The sequence below is a fragment of the Ictalurus furcatus genome, chromosome 25, assembly GCF_023375685.1.
Source record: "Ictalurus furcatus strain D&B chromosome 25, Billie_1.0, whole genome shotgun sequence".
Lineage (NCBI taxonomy): Eukaryota > Metazoa > Chordata > Actinopteri > Siluriformes > Ictaluridae > Ictalurus > Ictalurus furcatus.
In genome coordinates, this window is record NC_071279.1 from 16,355,344 (window position 1) to 16,372,612 (window position 17,269).

General features: G+C 40.1%; 1 protein-coding gene across 3 annotated transcripts in view; it reads left to right on the forward strand.

The window, feature by feature from the left end:
• The window catches only part of fam184ab (family with sequence similarity 184 member Ab), a 126,207-nt gene that overhangs the window by 106,535 nt on the left and 2,403 nt on the right, over positions 1–17,269 (forward strand). Inside the window, exons 15-19 of one of the 3 annotated variants that reach the window (XM_053613855.1) lie at positions 1,565–1,749; positions 5,399–5,545; positions 8,688–8,805; positions 8,957–9,061; positions 12,641–12,849. In XM_053613855.1, coding sequence (XP_053469830.1) covers positions 1,565–1,749; positions 5,399–5,545; positions 8,688–8,805; positions 8,957–9,061; positions 12,641–12,849 — 764 coding nt within the window. Of the gene's footprint in view, positions 1–1,564; positions 1,750–5,398; positions 5,546–8,687; positions 8,806–8,956; positions 9,062–9,589; positions 9,785–12,640; positions 12,850–17,269 lie in introns of those variants that run through there. The other 2 variants (XM_053613856.1, XM_053613857.1) reach the window with 2 other exon arrangements.

Genomic DNA, 17,269 nt, shown 5'->3' on the forward strand with positions numbered 1-17,269 from the left:
CGGGCTCTGCGCCACAGGAAGTGCTGGCGTTTTAAAAAGTCACTGCCATTAGAGCGAAAGATTATGTGCATAGCGGCAGCTGATTAAAGTACACTCCATTTAATCATACTGAGCGGCTCGTTCTGCTCGTGCATTCCTTAATATGTGATGATGGCTATATGTTAATGATGATTTTTTTAAAATCATCAATGTTATTATTATAATATATATATATATATATTTCATTAATATATTCAAAGCAGGGCTTTATTCATGTGGGTACTACTTCTGAAAGTGTGTCCAGTGCAATGAGGGAGTTGGGTTAGAATTAATTAGATGTCTTCGCTCATCTCATCTCACTCAGGAAGTGTCCGAAGCCTCCATCTCCAAGGTCAACTTGTTGTTTGGTTTTATTTGAAAACAAAAAGCTACTCGGGTCATTTTGAGTCGTAGTAACTTCTGTTGCTAAGAGGAGACACCGGAGTGAAGGCTCGATCCTACGAAATCATATAAGACCTTGGTGAAAGAACTACGTCTTTTAGAACTGCTTGTCAATTGTGCTGCTTTTGTTGTGCAGATCTGGCAACCCTGATCATCGCACAAACAGTGCAGTGTTTTGCAAAAGTATTCAACTCCCTTAGAAGTCATCAGATTCGTCTGACACTTAGATTGTTCCAGAGAGTATTTTTATTAACTTCCACAGAATGCCGCTTAGCCTTTATTTCCACTCATTTCCTTCAGACTGACACTCTTCAATAACAGTTCGGCTGGGGCGATTTTTGTTTGTAAAAAAAAAAAGGAAGCTGTTTTAGTATTTCAGAGGTGACGGCCAATTATAAGTCAGTTGTGTTCTTGTTAAGACAATATCATTTCTTCTGGGTTTTTTTTTTATTTAGTTTTTGATTTTCCTTGAAATACTTGCCGACCAATAATTAATATTGACTCTGAGCATTTATTGTAAGAGAACATGAGTTTGCTGTAAAAAAAAAAATACTGACAGAATACACTGACGGTGTATTTATTCAGACAAATCTGAAAAATTCCAACACGGTTCAATATTTTCTATAAACCAGCATACATTATAAATATAATTTTCTTCACATTTCAACATTTAAACAGAACATTTGTGCTAATTTTCTGAGTTTAAATGACACACTTTTTAGACGAAACAGCTTTAGTAATTAGTCATCAAAATGGCATATCCGCCGTATTAACGATGTCTTGCTCTGATGTGAGAGTCTTTATTAAATAAGTGTACGTGATGAGCTACAGTCACACGTACATACATCTGACCCTGAGAACTGACCATGTCTCGCTGCTTGCGCTTCCTTTACTTATTCATAGCAGAGCTATTCCTATAGAGCATGTAAGCTGAAGCGATAGGAATGGAAACGCAAGAAAAGAAAGCGGGGCCATTAATATTACATCATTTCCCTTCCGGAGTGTTGTGTGAGGGCAAAAAAAATTGCTCCAGGAAATAACTTCAGGTTTTATATGAAACATCAGCAAATATAGTGTTGCCACATGAATAGCAGGATCACAACAGTTGTAACTAAGGTGAGGTGTGTGTGTGTGTGTGTTGCAGGAGCGGGAGCTGCTGAGTCGTATCTCGGAGCTCCAGGAGGAAGTGACTCGCAGGAAGAACCACATCGCCGATCTGGATCACGAGATCCACACGCTGAACGAGAACATCAGCACTCTCACCAAGGAGCTGGAGCTCAAGGGCAAAGAGGTGCTGAAGATCCGCAGCGAAGCCAACCAGCAGATCAGGTACACTCTTAAAACAGGTGTGTTCATTTTGAACACACCTGCGTGTCTAGTTAAGGACAGCACATTTTTGTTGTTTTTAACACAATCAGTGTGTTTAGTACGTTTAACACATGCTGTGCGGTAAAAAATTTCCACACAAAGATGTTGTTTTTTTTTTTTAACGCACAAAAATAACAGAGATGTGTTTTATACTTTTTTCCCTAAAATTAATTTGTTTGTATGCTAAAATTCTACTAAAATGCCTACAAAATAAACAAACAATTTTATGAACTTCAGGTGACATTTATTAAAATCATTTAAACATTTGACAGATTGTAAGAATTGGAGTTGATGCATCTTCTTACAAATCTCCCGGCCATCTGGGAAGACAAGAGTCCCACTCCTTTCCATTTGAAAAGCTGTAAAAGAGCAAAAAGAGTGTTTGTTAGTTGTTAGCTACAAAATAAGGACAAATGCCTTTGGGCTTTAACTGAGAAACTGCGTTACAGAATCCCAAATTGTGTAATTTTGGAAACCTCCACTCTCCTAATGAACAGAATGGCGCTACAGACTCACCAGGAAAATCTAGCTGACTTATATTTACTTTTCTGCCTTTAGCACCTCCCCGCCAAATATTTTGCACAACCTAATTAATTTAACCATCATTACAGAGATTAGTGGAAAGCATTACAAACAACCCACTATAACCCCCAACCTCTTTTCTTGTCACGTTAACCTTGTGAAGAACTTTTGGCCTCGACATTACTGAGCTAGCTAAGTTCCGTTAGTCACTGACTGTCTGCACCTGTTACCCAGCATTACCATTCACCCAATACATGAAGAAACACGGCTCTAACACATAATCCTAATGCTAATTACTACAGCTTGCCTCATGCAGAACACTTGCTAAATGTAGTTAACATTAACCCACTCTCTGTATTACGTCATGGTGAATAGCTGTAATGCTAGGTTATCGTTAACTCTCAACAAGGTCATGGTTATGTCTAACATTACCGCGAGCTGTATGCTAAAGTAATGTTATCAACTCAGGTGAGCGTCTAGGTTAGCATCACTCATCCCTGTTGTGATTGGATTAGCATCCAGCTAGCTAACCCTAACTCGGAGCCTCAGAATTATAGAATAATCTCAGTCCATATTTCACAGCCAGTATAAACACATGACACTAGTAGTGTAACGCCAACACTGAGGAAGCAGTACATGATGTTTTTTCCTGTTAGTCACTGAGGTGAAGTTTAGGTGTAGCATTAATTAGCTGCATTAATAGTTATGTCAATGAAAAGTCCTCAGGAGGATCATAAGTGTAGTCATATTCTCTGCTTCCGCTGTGCCGAGTTTAAATCCAGAGCACTCTCAGTGCACCATCTTGTCCTCTGATTTTTGTTAATATTCATCACAATTCAGATTAACCCCTGGAGTTTCCAGTAACCGTGCCTATCAGTTCGAGCTTATCTTATTTGCTCCGGCTTTTACCGTGGTTTAGGATATTCAGTGTAGTCAATTCACCAAAACATGTGGCGAAGTGTGACAGCATCAGCTTTGACATTCTGAGCTAATTCCCCTTAAGTCCCCCAAATCATTTATCAGCCTGCGAAAGATTTACAAGCCAGCAAGTAGCAACCAAGTATCTCAATAACAAAGTCCCGCTCAGTACTACAGCCTAAAAGAGATTTTGCCGGGGCAGGATGATATTAAATAACATCATCACGCTTGACTTACATTATAGGCTTCTAGCAACTCATTTTGAGTCGTTTTAGATGTACCATTGTTCAACTGAGTTTGATACAGCACGTGTGTTTCCCAGAATCGTCACCACAGTTGGCGAGGCACACCTAGAAGAGTTAATATCGTCTCAAAAACCACACAAAAGACCTGAAACTAGCTTGGAAAAAGTCAGGCATTGGAAAATGGGGCCCAGGAGAAACAAGGTCACTGTGGTGCACACGCATTTCTGACGTACTGACATCATCCACTCCATAATCCACCTTTTCCTCTTCTAGTCTTTGCAATATACTGTACAGAGTGTCCCAAACGTCTCCATCCACAGGGCACAGGGGAGTTTGTTTGCCAGCGCCACGTCGGTTGTGCCTTCGTCGGTGGACGTTCGTAGACGTCCGCTTCTCGGTCGGTCCGCAACACTCCCAGTCTTTTTAAATAATTTGTTAATAAGGTTTGGCAGCACTGACGTGTGTGAAGTGCTTTGCCATGTTTCCTGTTAAAGTCCATCGCAACCTTGCGACAGCTTCCCGATCCAGCCACGAGAATGATTATGAACTAAGGAGGATATTTTATTCATTTATTTATTTTAAGATGTTTGGGGCACCCTGTATATCGTACAGTAGAAATAGTTCTGTACATCATAGACACACTGTCTGCATTGACACTCTGCCTTTGTTTGCAGAAATATAATAGATGTCGTTACGATTATGCTTTAAGATTTTGGTGGCCCAGTTTGGTGTAAAACACCGTCAACCCTGTCATCTATCTATCTATCTATCTATCTATCTATCTATATATATATATATATATATATATATATATATATATATATATATATGCATGCATGCATGCAGTCATTGTTCCTGCCTCAGTGGACTGCTTGTCGTTGGTGCTACTATAATTCTATGGAACTATGTGGGGCAGTGAGCACTCTGCCTCGCGATTGCACAACATCTGGAAAGGCGAGCAAATCGATGGCTTGCATCTGTTAATAGTATATTAGTCACTCGATAGATTGAATAGAAAAAAGATTAGATTAGTAGATTAATAGAAAATATTAGTCACTCAAAAGAGGTCATAAGTATTTCAGGGAAATTTTAAATGTATGGAGTTGTGCATGAGGACTTCCTAACGATTAATATTTGTTAAACAGCTAACATGGCGAGGCTCTGTACTACCTGCCCATCCGGATGAGTTCCCACTGGCCTTAAGGGGAAAATTCCACCCTGAAGTGTTTATTTAGTAAGAAAACTACTCTTCTTATACATTTCCGAGTGACTAGTCGTGTCTATACTTCATGACACGCGTAAAGGTTAGCAGGTCTGTATAGATGCATACTGTACATCTATGTTGTGTAGCTGTACTGTCCTACACTCTACATGTGCACTGTACAAGGTTTCATTTCCAATTATTCAACATGGCAGCAGATCCTGAGCCTTGTGCTAATAATAGCGAATGACAAATCGCTTCTGCTCTCCTGTGGAGAAATGAGTGTGGGAACGCAGAGCCTGCTCCCTCTCACCTCCTCTATGTATACACATTTGTAGATCTGTCAGGGATGGTGTGTGTGAGATTGTGAGTGTGTACACAAATCCGAGCGTGTTAAAGGTGTAAATTGTTGCTACAATATGGAGAGTTACTCCTGATGGGGGACGAGCTCAGTTTGTCCTGAATGAAAAATCAATAAATGGAAGGAACAGTATAAAACGCAGCGATCCCGTCCAACTGGGGATGTCATGATTTACACACGGCTTTCTTACAGAAGATCGCTGCCATTGAGGAAGAGTGAAAGCAGCAGAGCAGCCCGGGGATGGATGAAAGTTAATGGTGTGATCAAACGCAGCACGGTGTACAGGGACGGCGATGAATCAGAGGACAGCAGGTTTCTGCCTCGCCACATGAGCTGACTGTGTGTGTGTGTGTGTTTTCTCAGGGCTCACGAGCAGGACCTATGTAAGAAGCATGAGCGGGAGATGGCCGAGCTGAACGCACTGCACAACAGGGAGACGCAGAACATGCTCTCCGACTTCAACAAAGCCCAGGAGCTGCTCAAGGACAAGATCTCGGCCCTGCAGATCCTGTGAGTTCACACAATGTGTTCAGGCAGCACCGTCACACCCACAAATACACTACCTAAACATATGGGTTTAAATGGAATACTCTAGAATCAGTAAGGGGAATTAAGAAATGTTTGTGACGAGATGTATTTGTCTTATAGTTGACTATATAAATGATATAAATAATAAGTCTTATTCGAATCGGAGCGTTTACAAAGAAGTCCTTAAACACAAATATCTAGCTATCTGATAGAACCCTTGTATCATTCGTTTCATTAATCTAAGTCTAATTTAAGTCTGTTGTTTGAGAGAACATTTTATAATCGTTGATATGGTGAGGTTTTCTCTAAGGAGATGTTTCTTTAACATTTACGGAAGGAGTCTCCAGTGTCAACGCTTTTGTAACGGTCAGTAAGTATCGCGCCTCAGGAAAGTCTTCAGGACAGAGGTGTGTGTGTGTGTGAGCGTGTTAAAAAAATAAATAAATAAAAATAAAAAAGGACAAATATACAGTGACTGAATAGTGCTATTATTAAATTCTGTTGAATGAACGCACTGTACAGCGTGTTTTTACCAGCGCCACTAAACATTACAGGTCAAAAATCCCAAGGCTAAAGCAAAAGAAATTAAACAGCCGTGTCCTAGGCAAGAGCTTTATTATATGTAATAAAATTCTTTATGTCAGATTCTGTTCGTTTCAAAGCATTAAAATATATGTATGCATCAAATCCTTTTTCCTCTGACTTTTTTTTTTTAAATGCTGAACTTGTGCCATCTCATTTCACGTCCTATTAAGAAAATTAACAACTTGTAAACTTTTCCCGAGGACGAGGGAGTCCTTTACCGCCTAACAGAATGACATCTCAAGTGGAGCAGTCTTAACTGGTGTTTTTCACACTGTTTCCTGGGGCGTCCCCACAGGGCCTGGATTTACAGCTTGCCAATTAAGTGCAACACAAATCTTTTTTAACACCAGTCTCATCTTTGTCACAATTAATCACCGTGACAATCAAGTTTCCCCAAACCGTCATTAAATTTCAACCCATTTAAGTCTCATGGATATTTGATGGCTACGTTTTTATATAGGACTGTTCATCAACAAATGAACCGTAAAGGACCCTTTTTTCCTCTAACATTTTGGCTGAGTGGCAGGTTGGCCTGCTGACTGGATAGACGGATAGATAGATGGATGGATGGATGGATAGCAAGGTGGGTGAATGGGTTTAGTGGTTCGATATCTGTCTGGATGGGTGGATTGATGCGATACATGGATATCAGATTGGATGGCTGGATGGATGAATGTCTGGGCTGAATGTATGTATGATTGGAAGGATGGATGGATGGATGGATGGATATCTGACTAAGTGGCTAGCAGACTTAATGTATGTATGCATAGGTATAATGATGCATACATGCATGCATTGCTGAATGGATAATTGGCTGACTGGATGGAATTAATGGATGAGTGCCTGACTGGTTTTCAGGCTGGATGAATGGATGGATGATTAGGTGGGTGGGTGGATGGATGGATGATTGGATGGTTTTATGGATGGATAGATAGCTGATTGGATGGTTTTATTGATGGTTTGAGTGATAGGTGGGTAGATGGGTGGGTGGTTAGCAGGCTGAATATATGAATGCAAGGATGCATTACTGTATGTCTGGATGGATGGATGGATGGATGGATGGATTGAAGGGTGTCTTATTGGGTGGATGGCTAGCAGGATGAATGTATGCATGCATGGAGGACTATTGTCTATAAGTCTGACTGGCTTTCACGCTGGATGGAAGAAGGGATGATTGGACTGTTGGGTGGATGGATGGATTGATAGATAGATAGATAGATGGCTGATTGGCTGGTTGAGTGACTAGCCGGCAAGTTACATTCATGGATTGTGGGTGGCTAGCAGGCTGAATGTATGTATGCAAGGATGCATTATTGGATGGATGGATGGATGGGTGGGTGGGTGGGTGGATGGATGGATAGCTAATTCAATTCAGTTTTATTTGTATAGCGCTTTTAACGATGGACATTGTCTCAAAGCAGCTTTACAGAAATAGATCAATTCACGGTATAGATTTTAAATGTATGAATTTATCCCTAATGAGCAAGCCAGAGGTGACTGTGGCAAGGAAAAACTCCTTGAGACAATATGAGGAAGAAACCTTGGGAGGAACCAGACTCAGAAGGGAACCCGTCCTCGTCTGGGTAACACTGAATAGTGTGATTATAAATAAATGCCTTCTATAAATGTGCTAATACTGCATGGTGAAAAAGTGCAGTTGTGTAACCAGGAAATTCATTACAGTAGTTTTTACATGAAGTCTTTTTTGTTGAACTAATCCACTGTTCACTGATGGAGACTCGAGCGCAAAATTGTTTGTGGCAATTGTAGACCTAGCCACCATAGGATAACTGTTCATATGAATTAAGGTCCAAAGCCATCTTTGTGGTTTTTATGTGGTACCATCCTCAGCAATGATCTTTAGGCATCTAATTGGCTGGCTGGATGGATGGATGGATGTAATGGATTGGATGGATGTCTGATTGGGTGGGTGACTAGCAGGCTGAATATGTATGCATGGGTGGATTATTGTATGGATGTCTGAAAGGCTTTCAGGCTGGATAGGTAACTGGAGGGAGGAATGGATGGATTAATGTTTGGATAGATGGATGGAGTTGAGAAGAAAGGAATGAATTTTTTTTTAATAGTTTATGTTTACAAAAATGATAAAACTGAGACGATTAACGACATGCAAACCCACATCAGTCATAAAAATACGTACAGAAAAAGCATAACCTGGTGATTTCTGTTGATCCTTTATGGGCCTAGAAACCGAGCCGATACTGATTCGTAATGACTCTCTTCATGCTGAGAAAGCAGCGATGTGTGAACATGAAGGACTCACCGAGAGAGACAGGTATTCCGAGGTGCTGCTGATTTTAATTACCGTGCGATATTGAAGTACTGACAATGATGTGGGATGAAACTTTTACATCGATTTGAAACTAATGGCTTTTAGAGTGCTTGAAAACATTCTCTTAATTGAATCAGGCGTTCCAAAGAACTTGAATTGCCCATTTACTGGTACCAGACAAGCTGATCTTTTCTTCTTCTTTTTTTTCCTGTGAGTAAGACGAGAACATTTTGCTGTTTTCATCAGGCTTGAGGGGACGGAGGAGAAGTTCAGGAACCGGGAGAGCAGGCCAGAAGATCTGCAGGTGATCGCTGAGCTCAAAGACATGGTGACAGAGAGAGAATCCCTGGTCAAGAAGCTGGTGGTGAGTGTGTCTCAGTCTTGCGGTTATATAGCACTCATCAGTATTTCATTAGCAGTGGAACTTTCCAAAGGTTGTTCTATGACAGGATATTGTCCAGTTTAATCTCAGTCATGTGTCTACAATCGTCTGAGATTTCTCCTGCTGTGTACAGGATGACAAGAAGTTCTACCAGCTAGAGCTTGTAAACAGAGAGACCAACTTCAACAAAGTGTTCAACGCCAGCCCCAACGTCGGTGTAATTAACCCTCTCATTAAGGTAAGCTAACTTCCTCTCTTCGCTGATGGCTGTTTTAATGGTTTTCTGGCATTTCCGTCAACACAAATGAATGGTGTCAGTGATGCGGAATATTTTTGGCACCTCGATTAATAATATTCGAAGATATATGTCAGGTTCTATGGTGTTACTCATCAATAAATGGTAGAGTTGCTGTATAACAGAACAGCTGCGCCTTTAAACGTACGTCCCACCAGTACAGATGATAATAATAATAATAATAATAATAATAATAATAAGTTTTAGTTATAAATTGCCTTTCCCAAGCCTTTCTCCAGCTCGTTCATGATTGGCACATCTGCTGAACGGGCAGAGGTTCCCTCCTGGATGTGCTCCAGGAGCTTATACAGCACATTAACTACACAGCACTATGGTCAAGGATTTGAAACAGGGTCATTTTCATTTATTTTCCGTTATATAGTAGAATACACCGTAATATATTGAATGCTCTTCAAAGGTTTGAGGATATCTTGCTTCCTTTTGAATTTTTCCTCCCAACACACTTCAAAGCCGAGTGAAAGGAAGAAAGCAGCGCTGTAGGGAACGAGCAGTCCAGGACCTCAGCCGAAACCCAGTCTCCACTAACCTGTAGGACGTTATATATGCAAGAGGAATTTCTAGAAACGCTGACTGTTTCTGAAAGTAAGTGTGTAGAGCAGTTAAAGCTCCTCAGAGAAGGTTTTTTTTTTTTTTTTTTTTTAAGAACACTTACTCTGAAATATTTACAGTGCCCCCGGCTTACAGCTCCAGGGTCCCTGGTTCGTGAGTTCGGCTTTGAAGTTTAGCGTTCTTCCTGTGTCCGTGTGGGTTTCATCTCCGTTTTTGTCCCACCTTCCAAAAACAGGATTGGCAATGTCAGATTGTCCCTCGGTGTAAACGGGTGTGTGAATGAGTGTACACACGCACATGGTGTCTTGTAACGGAGGGAGTATTCCTGCCTCACGCCCAGTGTTCCTTGGATAGCCTCCGGAGCTAACGTGACCCTGACCAGGATTAAAAAATGTACAAAGCTAGGTATCCTCAAACATCTGACCCACAGAGTTTATATTTATCAATATTCACTTTCCAGAGGAAAAAACCATCATGCCACTTATTATTATTATTATTATTATTATTATTATTATTATTAATAAAGATGTCAGTAGTAAGTAGTTGTAAGTATTTTATACCACAACGCTGTTGAATTCCCGATTCTGATTCATCGGAAGGTGATTAATTTTCCATAACAGCAGCTCAGACTGTAGTTTCAGCTGCAAGGCAAATCCCAGATTTATATTAATGCACATTATTATTTTTATTTCTGTTGCTGTTGATTATTTCCTTAAAACAGCATAGCCTCACGTGTATTATTCCTTACTTATGAACCAAGCAATAGTGAATAAACTTTCATATAATCCATTAATAATAATAATAATAATAATAATAATAATAATAATAATTCCTTAGATTCATATAGCACTTTTCTAGGCACTTGGAGCACTTTACATAGTATGGGTGGATGAGTGGGGGGGATCTCCTCAACCACCACCGGTGTTGTAGCATCCACCTGGATGATGCGACGGCAGCCATAGTGCACCAGAACGCCCACCACACACCAGCTTATTAGTGGAGAGTTAAGTTATCTATATATTGTTGTTGGGTCAAACCCACTTTTCTCTATCAAGCAAGGTGAATTTTTATGAGTCACTGCTTAGGGATAATGAGCTATTTTTAATTCTGCCATTTGAAAAAAGAAAAAAAACCAACAACCCAGCAACGTCTTCGTCCGTCAGCTTTGTTTGTTTGGAAGATCAATTGTGTATGCAGTTAGGTTAGTTTTGCGTCGTATTCTGTAAAGTAGTGACGCCATTTCTCCGCATTATAGCAAAACGTCTCTCCATCACAACACAAGTGTGCATCTGATAAGGCCCAATTCAATAACTGAATATGTGTCGGTGTTAAAATTTTCATTTTTGGTTTATTTATTCATTTATTTTTAACTGCACCATGGTTTCTAATCCTTGACTGTAGAAATACGAGACAGAGCTGCATGTGTTCACCGTAACCGTTCACTCTCCTGCTTATTAAAGCCCTTTAAAATACCAGCGATCTCACCTAATCGAACATAGTTCTTATAAGAGTGCAATCCAAGGCAATACACACAGACTGAATATCCAGAATAAAGCTGTGTGTGTGAATAATGAAAGCCATGACCCGCCTAAATCGGTTTCACTGATCAGAGCCGCACTTACTAAAAGCAGTAGACGTTACGTTATGTTATGGAGCAATTTCGAATGGTCCATATAAGCGGTGGGGGGGGGGCGGGGTCACAAAGCGGTAGAAGGGGGGTCGCGAGGAAAACCTTTTATTTTAAACGATTTTACACAGAGGTTCAGAGAGGAGCCACTGGCGGATTTTTATGAATACCAAGAACTGAGTAACACGGCTTAGAAGAAAAAAAAACCTCTCCCATCCGCATCCACCTATCTCTGTGAGGCTGGTTTTTCAGCACTGGTATACAAGGAGAGCAAGTTGAGTATGCGTCTTTTCCTCAACCCTACACGACTATACCGCCTCGCATCCTCTATTAAATCCCAACCATGACAAACCTCGTCATTCTTCAAAGCGGGTCGTACTCGCAAAAAGGTTCAGAACCGCTGGTCCATATCATCTCAGCGCTGAGGTGGTTTTGGGGAAGATTGATCTAGATCAGGGGTTCTCAAACTGTAAACTAAATTCCATGGAAACCTCAGTATTTATGGAAGACTTATTAAGAAGCCTGTAATTCCTGACCTTTCCATCCAGACCTACTTGTTTTTGAGTTAGAAGTTCGGATCCAACCCGTTCAATTCAACGTGCTCCTCAAACAGGCTAATAACTATACGGACTCGATCATAAATATTATAACTTTGATCATTATGATTTATAAATAAATAATAATAGTACTAATAATCACGAAACCAAGGAGAACCACTGATCCAGACAGAAGAGGAAAGTGTGTTTCCCATTCCAATGTAGCTGCTTCAGCTCGCACTTAACATGCCTGAGCGCATGAGCAAGAGTGCCGTCACTAACCCCGCCGCTCATGTAAACGTTTGGTGTTTTTTCCTGCTTTAACACAACATTCAACGTGTGTACGGATTAATGAAAGAGTTCGAGCAGGTAAAACACCAAACTCGTCTCAGACCGCATTTGAATAAAACGTTCCTGTAGCGTCAAATGCTGTACAGTATGGTACATTTCCAGTGTTGTGTGTGTGTGTGTGTGTGTGTGTGTGTGTGTGTGTGTGTTTATGCATATCAGTGTGGATCTGTCTGTGTGTATGTGTGTCCAGTGTGTGTCGTATGCGTTCAGACATCCAACTCTTTGCTTTCCAAGCCATTTCTGTCAGCGGACACTCTTTCCGACACATCTGGCTGAACACGACAAGCTTGACCATCAACATCTGGTCTGATCTCAATGTGTGGAGAATAGAAGTTTATAGCAGAGAGAGTCAGGCTACTCCAGCTCTCCAAGCGTCTACACATACATATTTTTGTTGTTGTTGTTTTTTTTTTTGTTTTTGTTTTTTTTTCTGTGTAGCAAAAGCGAAAGAATGACAAATCGTCCACCCGATTCAGCAGCTCGCCCAATCTAAGGGCCAATGCGGAGGCTGGGGGGACGGGGAGCGGGCCGCCCCAGCCTAATCGCCTCGAACCCATCCCCAACTCCCCCATTCACCAGCTGGAGCTCAACACCAGCAAACCACTGCCCCCACCGACCCCTCCCTCCGAACCCAAGAAATTCACGAGGTGAGCTGCACCTCTCTCCGCCACAGACGCCTCTCACTCTTTCTCTCTCTCTCTCTCTCTCTCTCTCTCTCTCTCTTAATTTCTATCTCTCTCGCCCAGTGGACGAGCACGCCAGCACGACGCTCGCCTCTTCGCTCATCTCCAAACATTTCTAACCATTGCTGCCGTATCCCTTTTGAGAAACTGGAAAGAATCCAATATGACACCGAGGATCACTTTTCTCTGATAACCAGAGGGCGTGAAATCAAGAATTAGAAACCGAAAGCGCCAATCGCACCCCTCTGAAACATGTCATTAACTCGAGTAATGAAAGCCCTCGACCTTTTAAGCTCGCCGGCTTAAAGGATGGGCGGAGTGAAGATTCCCCTTCGATCAGCATGCTGTTAGAAGAACTTTTTTGTGTTTTGTCTCCGAGAGATATCGATCGTGTCGTGGCAGAGACACGTTTTGGTTTCTTTCCAGATGACAGGAAAAAAGGGGATACCTCTTTTTAACCCTAATGTTTATGTATGAGTATTATTATATACTATTATAAATGGCATTGGAATGCAAAAGGGAGCATGTGTCCCCCATCGTCAGAGTGCACGCTGGGAGTTGGTGTCTTTCGGTCTTTCTGTGCTGACCTCCATTGTTCTGAACTACACTTCAAGGTCATGTGATCTGACATTGTATTGAACTTGTCATTCATTACCGTTCTCTGTGTGTACGTTTGTTTGTACGTGTGTATGTGTCTCACTGCATTCTGATAAACGCTCTCTGTTTTCTTAAATCTGTGACTCCTCGGCATGATGTGTGTGTGTGTGGTGTGGTGTGGTTTGTCGAGCATGCATGGCTGTGCTTCGCGTCTGGGGCGCCGCTGTGCGATTCTGCATGCACGCTGTCCTGAATGGGAATGAAGCGAGAGAGGCGGACCAGCCTACATTGTCATGGGACTCGTCCATCTCCTCAAACACACACTCACAGGCTGCCAGGCTCAGAACAGGACAAGGTGACCCTGAAAACAGAGCCACAACATGGCACAGCATGTAGCTAAGCACACGCACGCACACACACACACACACACACACACACACACACACTAAAATGGTGTCAAAACATTTTTACTAGCTAGATTAGCACCTATATAAAATAGTATGTAGGCTGAGATGCTAATTTGAGATACACCTACCATATAGGTCAATTATTTATATATATATGTGTGTGTGTGTGTGTGTGTGTGTATATATATATATATACATACATACATACATACATACATACATATATATATATATATATATATATATATATATATATATATATATATATATATATATATATATATATATAATATGCGCATTGAGACAATATAGACATGCGTCCAATTCCAGGTTGATTCATAACAGTTCCAGTTGATATGTGAATTTTTATTACGAAAGATCAAAAGGTTAAACAATGTAAAAAAAACCTCTTTACCAAGGGTGCTGATAGATAGATGGATAGATGTAGAGATAGATAGATAGATAGATGTAGAGATAGATGGATAGATGTAGAGATATATAGATGGATAGATAGATAGATGTAGAGATAGATGGATAGATGTAGAGCTAGATAGATAGATAGATAGATGTAGAGATAGATGGATAGATGTAGAGCTAGATAGATAGATAGATGTAGAGATAGATAGATGTAGAGACAGATGGATACATGTAGAGATAGATAGATGTAGAGATAAAAAGATAGATAGATATATGTAGGGATAGATAGATGTAGCGATAGATGGATAGATGTAGAGATATATAGATGGATAGATATATAGATGTAGAGAGATAGATAGCTAGATGTAGCGATAGATAGATGTAGAGATACATAGATGTAGAGATAGATAGATGTAGAGATACATAGATGTAGAGATAGATAGATGTAGAGACAGATGGATACATGTAGAGATAGATAGATAGATAGATAGACAGATAGATAGATAGATAGATAGAGATGTATATGTACAACTTAATTTTTTCTCCCTGCTCACTTTCTCTAACGAATATGAACAATCTTTTTGTTTAGTTTATTTTGAATATTTGCAGGGGTCATTTTACTTCTTCAAGGTGAAATAAAGGTGTTAGAGAATGTGCGTTGTGTAAATACAAACAGCGAGGCATATTTTAGTTCAGCTGTCCCGTTGGAGGAGGAAACGAATGAACATTTCAGGTTTCCATTCCCATCATTATTATGCAGTATAGTGATCGCTCAATAATAATAAGATAGATTGGAGATTTTAAAGGTGCTATATTTTATTATTTCAGTAAGTTAATGTACATTAACTTAATACCGTTAATGTGTCTATAAAACACATATTGATTGATTTTCTTTTGCTTTAAAGCTCGTGTGTGTGTGTGTTTATATATTTATAAAATGTTTATAATTGAGTGTTTATAATTTTTTGCAGTGTCATTCTCTGCCTCTCCAACTCACAGCCAGTTTTCACTGCCCCCTAGTCATTAATATTCAAACCCATGCTAATGTTTATTAACTGCCATTGAATGTAGACATTGATGATGTCTACATTCTGAAATATACTTGCTGCACTTCAGCTGTATGTGAATAATAATAATAATAATAATAATAATAATAATAATAATAATAATAATAATGTGCTAAGGTGATTTTTGTACTACTGGCTTAAATTCCATTAGCGTAATCATGTAGCTTAGCTGTCTATCAGCTAGCTAGCAAACAGACAAAAAGTTTAATTTAAGCAGACATCTTTAAACCAGTGTTGTATAACCTGCTACAGATTACAGATTTGAACGGGAAAATGCTAATAAATAAATAAATAAATAAATGTAGCTAAATCCGTTTCTCGTAGTCATGCTAATGCTCGGTGCTGGTCTGACAGAAATGTGCCGTACTGCGAGTGTAACAAGTTGGGATAGTGGTTTTGTCTTTGGGAAACAGATGACGGGGTTTATTTGCCACTTTGCAGTGAGGCTCTTTTCCCTCGTCATTTTAAGCATTAAGTTAATTAGCTAGCATTAGCTGCCTGTGTTTAATGGCGTGTTCAAATGGAACTTGTGGATTTGTGCTTTCAACACGGGAAGATGAACACACAATGCGCACGCTGTCAGAGTGTCTAAAGTGCCATAAGAGTACTGTTGCTAGGAAACCGGGAAATCAGTGTGGTTAATGAGAGAGGCTAATTACTTAACTATCTAGCGATTAAGTCTTTCATGTGAAAAATGTAAAGGAAGGATGACGACGGAATCCAGACAGAATCATCTGGAATATCAACATTTCCCTCAGATCTGGTGGGAACCGACTGCGAAAAAGACTCAGTGAGACTCAAATCTATAATATATCGTAATCATGCTTAGTGTTAACCGCTAACATCCGAGAATTGGTCTATACCGAAAAACAACACTGAGTCACAACTCCGCTGTGAGAAAAGTTCACGATTTCAACAGTATTAGACTCATTCGGACACTCGTCGACGCGGGAAAATAACTGATGGATCTGTAGCTTGCTTGTACAGTTCAGCTTGTTTGTGTGGATATTGCAATAGCCATGCTCTGCCAAAAACCTTGGCAACCTGAAATAAAATAAGATAGCGAGGTGAAAAATCTCAAATGGAGACTGCGAGTGAACAGAGAGAGAAAAGAGTAGAGCAAAGCTCCTTCCCTTCATCAGCATTAATGAAGCAGAGCCATAAGCGCTTGTTAACTCCGTGCCCACTCAGTGATTCGGTACTAAAGTCTTTTCACGCATATTACCACCAAATTGTCATTTAGACACAAACTCTACCCTTCCCTCAAATCTGTTGAGTTTGTGGTTGATTTTTTTTTTCCCCTCGAGAGGTATTGGCACCATTGATGATTTAGGGTTTGTAAAGGTCCCAGGATGTTTGTAAAGATCCCATAATGTTTGTGAATATCCCAGGATGTTTGTGAAGTCTCGCCGTTTCTTTGTAAAAAATTGCAAGATGTTTGTAAAGATCCAATGATGTGTGTAAAGGTAGCCAGATGTTTGTAAAGATTTGAGGATGTTTGTCAGCCAGATATTTGTGAAGGTTTGTAATGATTGCCAGATGTTTGTATAGATATCAGGATATATGTAAGGATACCAGAATGTTTGTAAATATCCCATGATTGTTGTAAAGTTAGCAGGATATTTGTAATGATAGCCAAATGTTCGTAAAGATACTCAGGATGCTTGGAAAGATAAAATGATATTTGTAAGGATACCAGGATGTTTTTAAAGATAGCAGGATATTTGTAATGATAGCCAGATGTTTGTAATGATCCCATGATTATTGTTAAGGTAGCACAATGTTTGTAAGGATACTAGGATATTTGTAAAGATGGCAGGATGTTTGTAAAGATGGCAGGATGTTTGTAAAGATGGCAGGATGTCTGTAAAGATGGCCGGATGTTTGTAAAAATGG